This window comes from Erythrolamprus reginae, chromosome 11 (assembly GCF_031021105.1).
Source record: "Erythrolamprus reginae isolate rEryReg1 chromosome 11, rEryReg1.hap1, whole genome shotgun sequence".
Classification (NCBI taxonomy): Eukaryota; Metazoa; Chordata; class Lepidosauria; order Squamata; family Dipsadidae; genus Erythrolamprus; species Erythrolamprus reginae.
The window spans coordinates 3,173,149-3,185,293 of NC_091960.1; the positions used below are offsets into that span (position 1 = coordinate 3,173,149).

Sequence of the window (12,145 nt, forward strand, 5' to 3'; positions counted from 1 at the left end):
GAAAGGGGTGGAAATCTCTCTCCCCCTCCCTCAAAAGCAATTGGAACTGCGGCCTTTGCGAGGTGGGCTTTGGTTTCGGGGCAGCCAGGTTGGTTACGGCAGTGTTTCCCAACCTTGGGAACTTGAAGCTATCTGGACTTCAACTCCCAGAATTCCCCAGCCAGCATTCGCTGGCTGGGGAATTCTGGGAGTTGAAGTCCAGATAGCTTCAAGTTCCCAAGGTTGGGGATGATGTAGGCCAGTTAACTATTCGGCCTGCCTCTTGAGGCTCCCAGCCAGGGAAGAGCTTAGTTGCTTGGAAATCAGGGGGGAAAAGAGCACATTTTGCAGGTGCCAAATTTGCAACGTTCAAAATTACAGCAGTCTGGCCTTTCTTGCTTTGCTCCAGTACAGAATAGAAAATAGAATAGAATTAGAAACAGAAAACAATACAATACAGAATAGAATAGAAACACAAGAGAATAGAACAAAGAATAGTAGAATAGAATAGAAAACAATAGAATAGAATACATGTTGGAATAAAAGATGGAATAGAAAAGAAAGAATAGAATAGAGAATAGAATAGAGAGAATAGAAAATATAATACAATATAGAAGAGAAATGAGAATACACAACAGAATAGAATACACATGTTGGAATAAAGAACAGAAGAACAGAAAAAATGAATAGAATAGAGAGTGGAATAGAGAATAGAATAATCAAAAGCAACGTGAGAAAATATTATTTCACTGAAAGAGTAGTAGATCCTTGGAACAAACTTCCAGCAGACGTGGTTGATAAATCCACAGGAACTGAATCTAAACATGCCTGGGATAAACATAGATCCATTGTAAGATAAAATACAGGAAATAGTATAAGGGCAGACTAGATGGACCAGGAGGTCTTTTTCTGCCGTCAGTCTTCTATGTTTCTAATAGGAATTCTTTATTGGCCAAGTGTGATTAGACACACAAGAAATGTGTCTTTGGTGCAGATGTTCTCAGTGTACATAAAAGAAAAGATACAACGCTTAATGATTGCCATAGGGTAGAAATAAACAATCAGTAAGCAAACAATATTTAATATAAATAAAGATGGGGGTTGCGCCCATCTCAGGATCTTCTAGATCTGGGGTTCTCCAAACCTGGCAGCTTTTTAAGACTTGGGGACTTCAACACTCAGAATTCCTCAGCCACCATGAATGGGGAATTCTTGGAGTTGAAATCCCCAAGTCTTAAAGCATCCAAATTTGGAGACCTGTTATACATTCCATGGAAGAAACCAGAATCCCAACTTCTATTTTCCAAATTATTGAAGTCCAAGCATGTTGGCTAAGAAATTCCAATTGTTTTCAATAGCCTTTATTCTCATTGTACGTCATATATAGAACAAAATTGGTTCAGCCTCTACTAGTGCAATCCATAATAAAACAAAAATACGAAAATAGTCTAGAGCAGTGTTTCCCAACCTTGGCTACTTAAAGATATCTGGACTTCAACTCCCAGAATTCCCCAGCCAGCTGGGGAATTCTGGGAGTTGAAGTCCAAATATCTTAAAGTGGCCAAGGTTGGGAAACACTGGTCTAAAGCAGAGGTGGCGAAAGATGCAACCTGGAATTAAGGAAGTTTCTCCTTTATTCCAGGTTGCTTCTCTCCTTGATTAGTTTCCCTCCGTTGTCTTTTTGTCCTACCTTCTGGTGCTTTGGGAAATAAGTCGACCCCCTCTTCTTTGTGGCAGCCCGTAGTCTCTGTGGCGCAGACGTTAGAGTGCAGTTCTGCAAGCTACTTCTGCTGATCACCAGCTGCCAGCAGTTTGGCAGATCGAATCTCAGTAGATTCAACGTTGACTCTGCCTTCCATCCTTCCAAGGTCCGTAAAACGAGGACCTAGATTGTTGGGGGCAATAGGCTGACTCTCTAAACCACATACCAGAGGGCTATAGAGCACTGCAAAGCAGTATAAATGCTAAAAGCTAAATGCTATTTTTTTTGTTTCCTTCAACTGTCCCTGAAGAACATCCAACCATGCCTGCTGGAGGTTTGTTCCAAGAATCTACTACTCTTTCAGTCAAATAATATTTTCTCAGGTTGCTTCTCACTTTCCTATTAAAAACCACTTCCCTCCTGAACCATATTTAACCCTTTAGCATATTTAAATGTTTTGATCGTAGAAACATAGAAACATAGAAGTCTGACGGCAGAAAAAGACCTCATCTAGTCTGCCCTTATACTATTTTCTGTATTTTATCTTAGGATGTATTTTATCTTAGGCATGTTTAAATTCAGTTACTGTGAATTTATCTACCACGTCTGCTGGAAGTTTGTTCCAAGGATCTACTACTCTTTCAGTAAAATAATATTTTCTCATGTTGCTTTTGATCTTTCCCCCAACTAACTTCAGATTGTGTCCCCTTTCCCTTCTGTCCTCCAGACTGTACGGATGGAGTTCATGAAGTCTTTCCTGAGAAGTTTTATTGAGTTGCCGTTGTTGGGTGGGAGGGAGGGGAGAAACCCCCCCCTCTCAATCCAGGGACGTTTTTAGCTCTGCTGCGAACTTTTGAGAGGAGCCCTAAAGGAATCACTTCCCCCAAAGAAAGGTTAGCCAGTGTAATCCCATTTTGCTGCGCCAGGAGTTGTGAGACCCGCAAAGAACGGGAGGCTGCCCGGAGCTCAGCATAACACAAAGGGTGAGGATGGCTTAGAGACCGTTATCTTCGTGTCAGGATGGCAGGAATCTGGGGGGGGGGGGGGGGGGGGGGGCGGAGTAGGTTGCCCCTTGAAAACTTTTGCCTCGCCATTCACGCTCTCCAAAGCTGAATTTGACGGCATTTTGGGGGGGATGTTTGAACGGGAAGGAGGCGGGATGGACAAGAGTGAAATTCCAGCAGAAAACTCACCTGTCCCTAAGGAACCTTTTAGCTTTTCTGATGGACGGATCCAGGGAGTGTTTGTCTGTCAGCTAGATTGGGGTTGAGCCTCTGGTGAGAATTAAGACCTAATTTGCCTTGCCTCCCTCCGGATTCAAATGCTGACCTCTCCCGATTCCTAAGAGGTCAGTAAGGGGCGTGCATAAGTGCACCAGCATGCATTCCGTCCCCGGTCCTAATGTTTCTTTTTTACTAGTATCATGTATATGAATATTGTTATATCTTTGTATACCACCACCATGTACTTGACAAAACAAATAGATGGATGGATAGATGGATTAGATAGATAGATAGATAGATAGATAGATAGATAGATAGATAGATAGATAGATAGATAGATAGATAGATAGGGAGGGAGGGAGGGAGGGGGAGAGAGAGAGAGAGATAGATATAGAGAGATCACCTAACCCAGGGGTCCCCAACCACCGGGCCGCGGACCAGTACCGGGCCGCGGGGCATGTTGCACCGGTCCGTGGAGTCAGCAGCTGCCAGTCCTCCTGCCGCCGCCCCCTCCCTCCAGTGCTTCATCTCCCGCTGGGAAAGAGGCCTCGGGAGGCAGGTTCTGCCGGCCACAGGGCGATGGACGGGACAGAGGGGCGGGAAGGACCGGGAGGCTCAAGCCTCTTTTGGCTTCTGCCGTGGCACGCCTTTGCGTTTTTGGCTGGGGGGGGAGGCAGGAGGGCCGGCTTGACCCCCTCCCTCCAGCGCTTCACCTGCCACCGGGCAAGAGGGTTTGGGAGGCAGGTTCTGCCGGCCACAGGGCGATGGCGGGAAAGAGGGGCGGGAAGGACCAGCACCCCCAGGCTTAATCCCACCCCCAACCACACCCCTTTCCGCCCCCACCGGGCCATAGAAAAATTGCCTTGCTGAAACTGGTCCCTGGTGGAAAAAACGTTGGGGACCACTGACCTAACCCCCCAAACTTTACTCTTTACTCTCCCCGTCTCGATCCTCGCTTTAGGGCCGCCATGGAAGACGTGAGTGCCAAACGGGTCAGTGACTTCTTACAGAAGTGCGTCAAGCTTGAGGACAACGATGGGGATCCTCCCGCCAAGGAGATCTTGGAAGTCCAGAGCCTGCCTTTGCTCGCTCCACCCTATGCTCAGACGGTGCAAGGTATGGGAAGCTCTCCAGCAATCGCTGCCCCTTAGAAGAGCGTTTTTATTTCAAGCGTAGCGGCTTTTAAGACAGGTGGACTTCAACTCCCAGGATTCCCCCGGGGCAGCAACTCTGGGTGGCCCTCTTTCAGTGGATTTATTGATGCATGTCTCTATTGATTTATTAATTAGGGTACCCCCACCCCACCTTTACTATAAAGAAGGTAAGGTGGCAAACTTCCCTAATCATCTTGGGCTAACAGAGAGGCTCAAAGTCACCCAATCAGCTTTTATGTTTAAGGCGGGACTAGAACTCACCGTCTCCTGGTGATTGATCAAAAGTCACCCAATCAGCTTTCATGTTTAAGGCAGGACTAGAACTCACCGTCTCCTGGTGATTGGCCCAGTCACCCAATCAGATTTCATGTTTAAGGTGGGACTAGAACTCACCGTCTCCTGGTGATTGGCCCAAAGTCACCCAGATTTCATGTTTAAGGTGGGACTAGAACTCACCGTCTCCTGGTGATTGGTCCAAAGTCACCCAATAGCTTTCATGTTTAAAGAGGACTAGAACTCACCACCTCCTGGCAATTGGCTCAAAATCACCCAGCCAGATTTCATGTTTAAGACAGGACTGGAACTCCCCGTCTCCTGGTGAATGGTCCAAAGTCACACAGCTGGCTTTCATGCAGAATTCTGATTTCTAGGCTAGCCCCTTGAACCACTAAACCAGAGCTAGGCATAGTTGGCTCTTCTATGTCTTGTGGACTTCAACTCCCAGAATTCCTGAGCTAGCATGATTAACTCAGGAATTCTGGGAGTTGAAGTCCACAAGTCGTAGAAGAGCCATCTTTGCCTAGCCCTGCACTAAACCAACATCCTGGTAATTTGTAAAGGGCAGAGTGGTCGTATCATGAAAACTGGGGATGCAACTCACTTAAAAACGGTCATGAAGTCCAGGTAGCCTCACAGTAAGACTTTCCTGAAAGCGTCGTCAGCCTTTTGACGACGGTGCCCCCATCCCTGGATAGGTGGGCCCCTTCAACTACGCTGCGGCTAACCACAGACGTTAGGGTTAACCATGTTCTCTCCTGTTCTGTTTTGACAGAGGAGATTTCCATGGTTTTCAATACGTGCGCAGTGCCAGCCAACCTGGGCCCCTGCGCCAGGAGGCGGCGCGAGAAAGGCAGCGGCCACGACGGGACCAGCGCGTCTCTCTACGTCGACCGCCGGAAATCCAAGGTGTGGAACTACTACACCAAGCTGGGGGACGCCTACGTGGAATGCAACGTTTGCAAGAAGCAGCTGTCCTTCCACAACAGCACCACCACTATGCGTGAGCACCTGGTGCGCAAACACAGCATCCGCGACACCCTCCTCTCGCAACTGAAGGACGACCAGGTGCCCGACCCCGACTACGTGGCTCCGGAGGTCGCCGTCAAGAGGCCTCGGCAGCTGACCCCCGAGAACAACAACCCCTACCATGCCGTCAGCTGCCCGGAACCCAGGACGGACGTGATTCTGGAGCTGGTGCTAGAGATGATCTTTCGGGACCTGCACCCGCTCTCCGTCGTGAAGGACAAAGGCTTCGGCCTCCTCATTGGCTACTTAGAACCCAGCTTCGTTCTCCCGTCCCCCGTGCAGCTCTCCAGCATGTTGTGGCATCGATACAACGTCGTCAAGCAACACCTAGAACACTACTTGCAGACCGCTCAGTCGATTGTCGTCTGCGGCGAGTTCTGGCTGTCTCACCCCAACCAGAGGTACCTGACGGTCGTGGCGAATTTTATCGACGGAGAGTGGCGGCGGGCGAGGTGCATCCTGGAAACCCAGCAGGTGCACGAGAGCAAAGCGGAGAGCAACCTGGCGGATAGGCTGTACGCGGCCCTCACCGACTTCGGGTTGTCCAACAAATCGGTCTTCTGCATGATGCACGACAGCCTGCGGGACCTGGAGGCCCATTCGTCCCACCTGAAATGCGTGTACGGCTGGACCAGCCTGTGCTGCGCGGCTCACCTGCTGCACCTTTGCGTCAAGGCCGGCCTCGAGGCAGAGCAGGTGCAGGAAGCGTTGACCGCGGCTCGAAGCGTTGTCCGTTACTTCCAGCAAGATGCCAAGGCTACTTGCTCCCTTAACAGCAAACTGGAAGCCATCAACAAGACCAAGCTGAAGTTGGTGACGGACACCGGGGCCCGGTGGATAACCACCATCGAGATGTGCGAGTGCCTGCTGGACCACAAGTGGGCCATCCTGTCCGTTTTGGAGGAACATCCCAAGGGGCCTTCGGCGGTCCAGAATTTGGCCGACCACCAGTGGAAGCTCTTGCAGGACCTGGTGCCCGTGATGAGGACGCTGAAGATCGCCACGTCTTTCTTGCGAGAAGAGCAAAACTTCTCCATCTCCTCCCTGATGCCTTGTATCCACGGTGTCGTCACCGCCATCGGGCAGCAATCCGAAGACGCCTGCAGCAGCGTCAAAACGGTGGTCGACAACATCCGAGGGGAGCTAACCCGCCGTTGGGGCATTTCGGAGGAAAAGAAGTTGCTGGAGAGCCCGGCGGTGATCGCCTCCTTTCTAGACCCTCGGTTTAAGGAAATGAGGTTCCTCAGCCCAAGTCTACGGAGCGAGTTGCACCAGAAAGTAAAGGCCATGTTGTCGCAGTTCTTCAACCCTCAGATCCCGCCGACCAACCCATTCTGGGTGCCCAATTCGGATTACAAACCGGAGGTTAGCGAAACTGCCGGCCAGCTTGCTCCTCACAAGGAGAGGGGGGCTTCAAGTGAACAATCTCAAAGCATGTATGACATCCTCCTGGGAAAAGACCCTACCGAAAGCATGCCGGAGATCCACCAACAGCTGGAAAACTACATTGTGGAACCCCTGTGCAAGCGTAGCACTAACCCCTTGGATTGGTGGAAGAGCAACGAACACCGGTTCCCCTCGGTGGCCCGGTTAGCCCGGCAATATCTGGCTATACCGGCCACAGTGGTACCGCCAGATCAGGCCTTTGCCGCTAGCGAAAGTGCCCTGGAGCACCGGAGAGGCGTGCTGGCTCCCGAAAACCTGGACCAAATTCTCTTCTTGCACCAAAATTTCGATTTTTTAGAATCGATGCGAAACGGGAACGAGACTCTGAGTAAGTCTGGGCACAGCCAGTACTGAAAAAAAAAGCCACCAAAGAATCCCGGGCGTGGGAAGAGCATAATAATAATTTATTAGATTTGTATGCCGCCCCTCTCCGAGTATCGCGATGCAGCCAATGCACAGGGAAGGGAAGGAGGAAGAGAACATTTAAATATGTTAGAGCAATGGTCCCCAATGTTTTTTCCACCAGGGACCAGTTTCAGCAAGACAATTTTTCTATGGCCCAGTGGGGGCGGAAAGGGGCGTGGTTGGGGGCGGGATTAAGCATGGGGGTGCTGGTCCTCCCCGCCCCTCTTTCCTGCCATCGTCCTGTGGCCGGCAGAACCTGCCTCCCAAGCCCTCTTGCCCAGCGGGAGCTAAGCGCTGGAGAGAGGGGTTCAGGCTGGCCCTCCTGCCTCCCCCCAGCCAAAAACGCAAAAGTGCCCCGCGGCAGAAGCCAAAAGAGGCTTGAGCCTCTCGGTCCTTCCCGCCCCTCTGTCCCATCCATCGTCCTGTGGCCGGCAGAACCTGCCTCCTGAGGCCTCTTGCCCGGCGGGAGGCAAAGCGCTGGAGGGAGGGGGTGGCGGCATGAGGGCCGGCAGCTGCTGACTCCACGGACCGGTGCAACATGCCCCGCGGCCCGGTACTGGTCCGCGGCCCGGTGGTTGGGGACCCCTGTGTTAGAGGGTTAAATACGGTTCAGGAGGGAAGTGTTTTTAATAGGAAAGTGAACCCAAGAACAAGGAGGCACAATCTGAGGTTAGTTGGGGGAAAGAACAGAAGCAACGTGAGAAAATATTTGACTGAAAGAGGAGTAGATGCTTGGAACAAACTTCCAGCAGACGTGGTTGGTAAATCCACAGGATCTGAATATTAAACATGCCTCGGATAAACATAGATCCATCCTAAGATAAAATACAGGAAATGGTATAAGGGCAGACTAGATGGACCAGGAGGTCTTTTTCTGCCGTCAGTCTTCTATGTTTCTATAAGTCTAGTACCAATTCTCCCATCAGAGCTTTAAGCTGATTGGCAGGAAGGTGGGAGGGGCATCCCCACTGTAAACACCCGATTGGCCCAATTGTAAAAAAATGTTCCAAGGTGCCGGAATAGAAGCTTTAGTTCCTAACACCAGGGGACATTTGTCTTTACCCTTGATCTTAGGCGACCCCTGTGAAACGGTCGTTCGACACCCCCCCCCCAAAGGGGTCCAGACCCGCACGTTGAGAACCACTGCAATAGATGAACATGTATGTCAACCAATTACGGTTGGTGCCTGAAAATAACCATAATTTATAAAATGCCAGGATATATGCCTGCTTGTTTCAAAGTGTTTCCTTTAAATAGACAGCCCTGGAGGAACCTGGGTTTCATTTCCATTAATAGGACGTATGTGTTGGCTGTATTACAAGTCATAGCATTTAGCAATAGCATTTAGACTTATATACCGCTTCATGGTGCTTTTACAGCCCTCTCTAAGCGGTTTACAGAATCAGCTTGTTGCCCCCCAACAATCTGGGCCCGCATTTGACCCACTAAGGAAGGAGGGAAGGCTGAGTCAACCTCATAATAATGACCTCTCGCTTTGAAAAGGTTCATAGAGATAAAACTCATAATGGCTTATTTAATCCCATTTAGTAAGTAACCAGATGCAAAGGTAGGAAATTTCATTTTGCATGTATCTGCCACTCTGTCTCCGATCATACCCCAGCTCAATTTCACAGCTCGGTCACACCCTATCTTAAAAGTGTGGAAATTCTACTTGGTTGTCTACGATGAGCATAGATTATTAATTCTAGTTTCAGGATCTCCAGGATGGCTTGAGCAACCCACAGGGATTGCAAATGTGAATGCAAAAAAAGCAACCACGAAGTAAGGAAGTGTACAAGGGTAGAGCAAGTGTCTTTTAAACGAGTTTACGGCTCTGATAATAAAACACAATTGCAGCCATTTAAAAAACAAAAAATCGTGTAAATTGAATTACGACAAGACCCCTATAGAAAGGAAAGCAATAAATTATTAAGAGTGGATTAAGACACGCTGCACTAATATTTTTATGTTCCTACATTCCTTTTGACCTTACGAGTCCCCCTTTCCCCTTTTAACTTTTGAAACTCAATAAACTATTTAAAAAAAATTATTAGAGTGGGATTGAAGAGTCAAGTTCTGAATGGCCCTAGTATCCAATTCGATCGGAGATGTACAGTAATCCCTCGCTTTAAGCTGATTGGCAGGAAGGTTCAGAGGGACCCCCCCACGTAAACGCCTGATTGGTCGGATTATAAAAATAGGCTCTTTTTCTCAACCCCTGCAAAATGGTTGTTTGACCCCCAGGTTGAGAACCACTGCTATAGAGTTTTGTTTCCTGATCTATCTGGTAGGATTCTGACCAAAGCACAATATTTAGATTGGAGCTAAGCACAGAATAAATCCAGGGAGCAGTTTTGGTTGCAAAACCCAATTTAATAACCAATGCTGTGCGCATACAAAATAACAAGAACACACTATAAGGCACTATAGAGTGAATCAAAAAGCAGTCGTACAATATCAGTCACAGAAAAGATATGAAATGCAATTTCAATTTCTCACTGATCGGTCTACTTTATCCTCCTCCAAAATAAAAATAGTAATATTAAACAGAACTCTACAAGACACAGCTGGGGAGGAGAGAGAGAGAGAGAAAGAAAGAAAGAGAAAGAGAGAATTAGAGTATCGTAACATTTGAACTGAACAAGATATGCAACAAAATACGATAGGCAGAGGATGTGATTTGGAAATTAAATCAACTGTTAAATTACCTGTCAAGGTTATACCTTTAAATCTGGAAGTTAATCCTCTGAATCAACCTGTTTTGTACTGAACACCATAAAACCCCTTCCAGTTGGGAGGATTAAGTTCCAGAAACCGTCCTTAAAACAGTCTGATCAGGAGATCTTGCACGGGCCTAATAAACATACCGGTATGTTTATGACAAATCTTTGTACCTAAAATTTAATGCAGTCTTAATTTGTTAAGTCACGTGGGATGGAATACGAATTGTCCGGAGCGATATAATAATGAGGTGGGGGGTTTTTGGGTTAGAAGTTAGAAACTCCACAAAGGACTTTAAAGCTGGCATCGAAAAGTCGATCTGTAAGATGCTGTTTTATTTTCTTTTGTTTCTATTGCAACCAATACGGTTAAATACTTCTAATACTTTGGAGGTGATGGGGGAGTCCCTTGTGTTAAAATGTATGCAGCGAACTGTTGGCATTAACAGTAGTCCGACCATCTTGAAAACTTTTTGTCCCTTATGTCTTGTTAAATTTTACGCGTCTTCGCCGTGCAAAATTGTCGCAGCGAATTCCCTGCCTTCCCCCTTTTGCTCAGCCTTTCCTGGAGTTTTTAACGCAGAAGCTGAGGACATGATCGTGTCAAATCGTACGGTGAATTTAGCTACTTCTAGCCAAGGATCCAGGAGGGTGGGCTTGGGTACCACCGCACCATCCAGGATGTCAACGCCCGACCAAGTAGTGAGGCATGGATGATCTTTGCAGGTATTAATAGCTGGCCTCGGCCCTGCTAACTCAAACCCAGGTAGGTTAAAAACTAGGAATCGTTTTATCTGTTGTGGGAGCGTGAAGACATAATTTTTACAAGAAACCTGATTTTCTCTCCCCTCCACCACCACCACCACCCGTGACAGTTTTCACAGCATCCTTACCCCGGAACTGCTCCTTCCCCAGTTTTTACCACTGGAGGAAATTCATGTCCAAGTTTTTTTCTTCCTTCTTTGGTTCGTTTTTCAAGTGCTTTATGGGCCACTTGATTTTGATCATTGGCTCCATTTGTTCCTGCAGGCGGTGGCGCTTCATGTGGGCATTCCGGCTTTTTATCTTGTCAAACACCCTGGGGGTAGAGCAGAGACAGCGCTTTTCAGTTGTACAAATTCTCTTCCTCCTCCTCTCTCCTCCTCCTCCTCCCTCTCCCTAACTTTCTCTTTCCTTCCTTCCTTCCCACCCTCCCTCCAGCTCTCTCTCTCTCCCTCTCTCCTTCCCTTTCACTCCCTCTTTCTTTCTCCTTCCTCCTCTCCCTCCTTCCTTCCCTCTTCTTCTGTCCCTCCCTCTCTCTATTCCTCCTTCCCTTTCACTACCTCTTTCTTTCACCTTCCTCCTCTCCCTCCTTCCTTCCCTCTTCTCCTTCTGTCCCTCCCTCTCTCTATTCCTCCTTCCCTTTCACTTCCTCTTTCTTTCTAGGCCACTGCACAGAAAGAAAGAAAGGAAGGAAGGAAAGAAAGAGGGAAAGGAAAGGATAGGAAGGAAGAAAGAAAGGAAAGAAGGAAAGGAAGGAAAGGAAGAAAAAAAGAAAGAGGGAAAGGATAGATAGGAAGGAAGGAAAGAAAGAAAGGGAAAGGTTAGGAAGGAAGGAAGGAAAGAAAGGGAAGAAAAAAAGAAAGAGGGAAAGGATAGGAAGGAAGGAAGGAAAGAAAGAAAGGAAAGAAAGAGGGAAAGGAAAGGATAGGAAGGAAGAAAGGAAGGAAGGAAAGGAAGGAAGGAAGGAAGGAAGGGTAAAATTAAATAAAATATAAAATAAAACAGCCTCTCTTTTCGCTCCAGCTTTTTCTGATGCGCATGGATCAATGGCCATCAGAGGAAGAAGGCAAAACTCTCTTGAGATGCCACAGCAAAGGACCCCAACGTGTAAAACGTGGACGTGGAGGGGGACCTCTTTTGGAGGCTAAGCCCTCCAACCAAACACGATCACAACACATCAAGCGCACGAATAAACTGCCGCACTACCTGGCACACTCTTTGCAAGGGAAGACCCCCTGGCCGCTTGTGCTCCTGGGGGTCTCTGGAGCGTCCTTCTGGCTGCTGGCGGGAGTGAAGGCACTTGGCGCTGCCTTCTTGTAGTTCCTCGATTTCGGCTTCGTCTCCTGTTCGGGCGGGTGGCAGTGCCGCTTCCTGGGGCTGCACACGATCTGCAAAGTCACGGAAACATCCGCGTGTTGGTTTAATTACTCACACGGGCCCCTCCTTTGC

General features: G+C 48.2%; 2 protein-coding genes across 2 annotated transcripts in view; one reads left to right on the forward strand and one right to left on the reverse strand.

Annotated features, from left to right (window-relative positions):
- The first annotated feature begins 2,558 nt into the window (after positions 1-2,558).
- LOC139173952 (E3 SUMO-protein ligase ZBED1-like) lies at positions 2,559-10,099 on the forward strand. Its single transcript, XM_070763923.1, has 3 exons — positions 2,559-2,664; positions 3,866-4,020; positions 5,110-10,099. The coding sequence occupies exons 2-3, from the start codon at positions 3,873-3,875 to the stop codon at positions 7,161-7,163; spliced, it is 2,202 nt and encodes a 733-aa protein (XP_070620024.1). The 5' UTR covers positions 2,559-2,664; positions 3,866-3,872; the 3' UTR covers positions 7,164-10,099.
- Positions 10,100-10,193: 94 nt separating this feature from the next.
- The window catches only part of ZNF541 (zinc finger protein 541), a 33,802-nt gene continuing 31,850 nt past the window's right edge, over positions 10,194-12,145 (reverse strand). The window contains 2 exon segments of the mRNA XM_070763925.1: positions 10,194-11,012; positions 11,903-12,084. Coding sequence (XP_070620026.1) covers positions 10,853-11,012; positions 11,903-12,084 — 342 coding nt within the window. The 3' untranslated portion in view covers positions 10,194-10,852.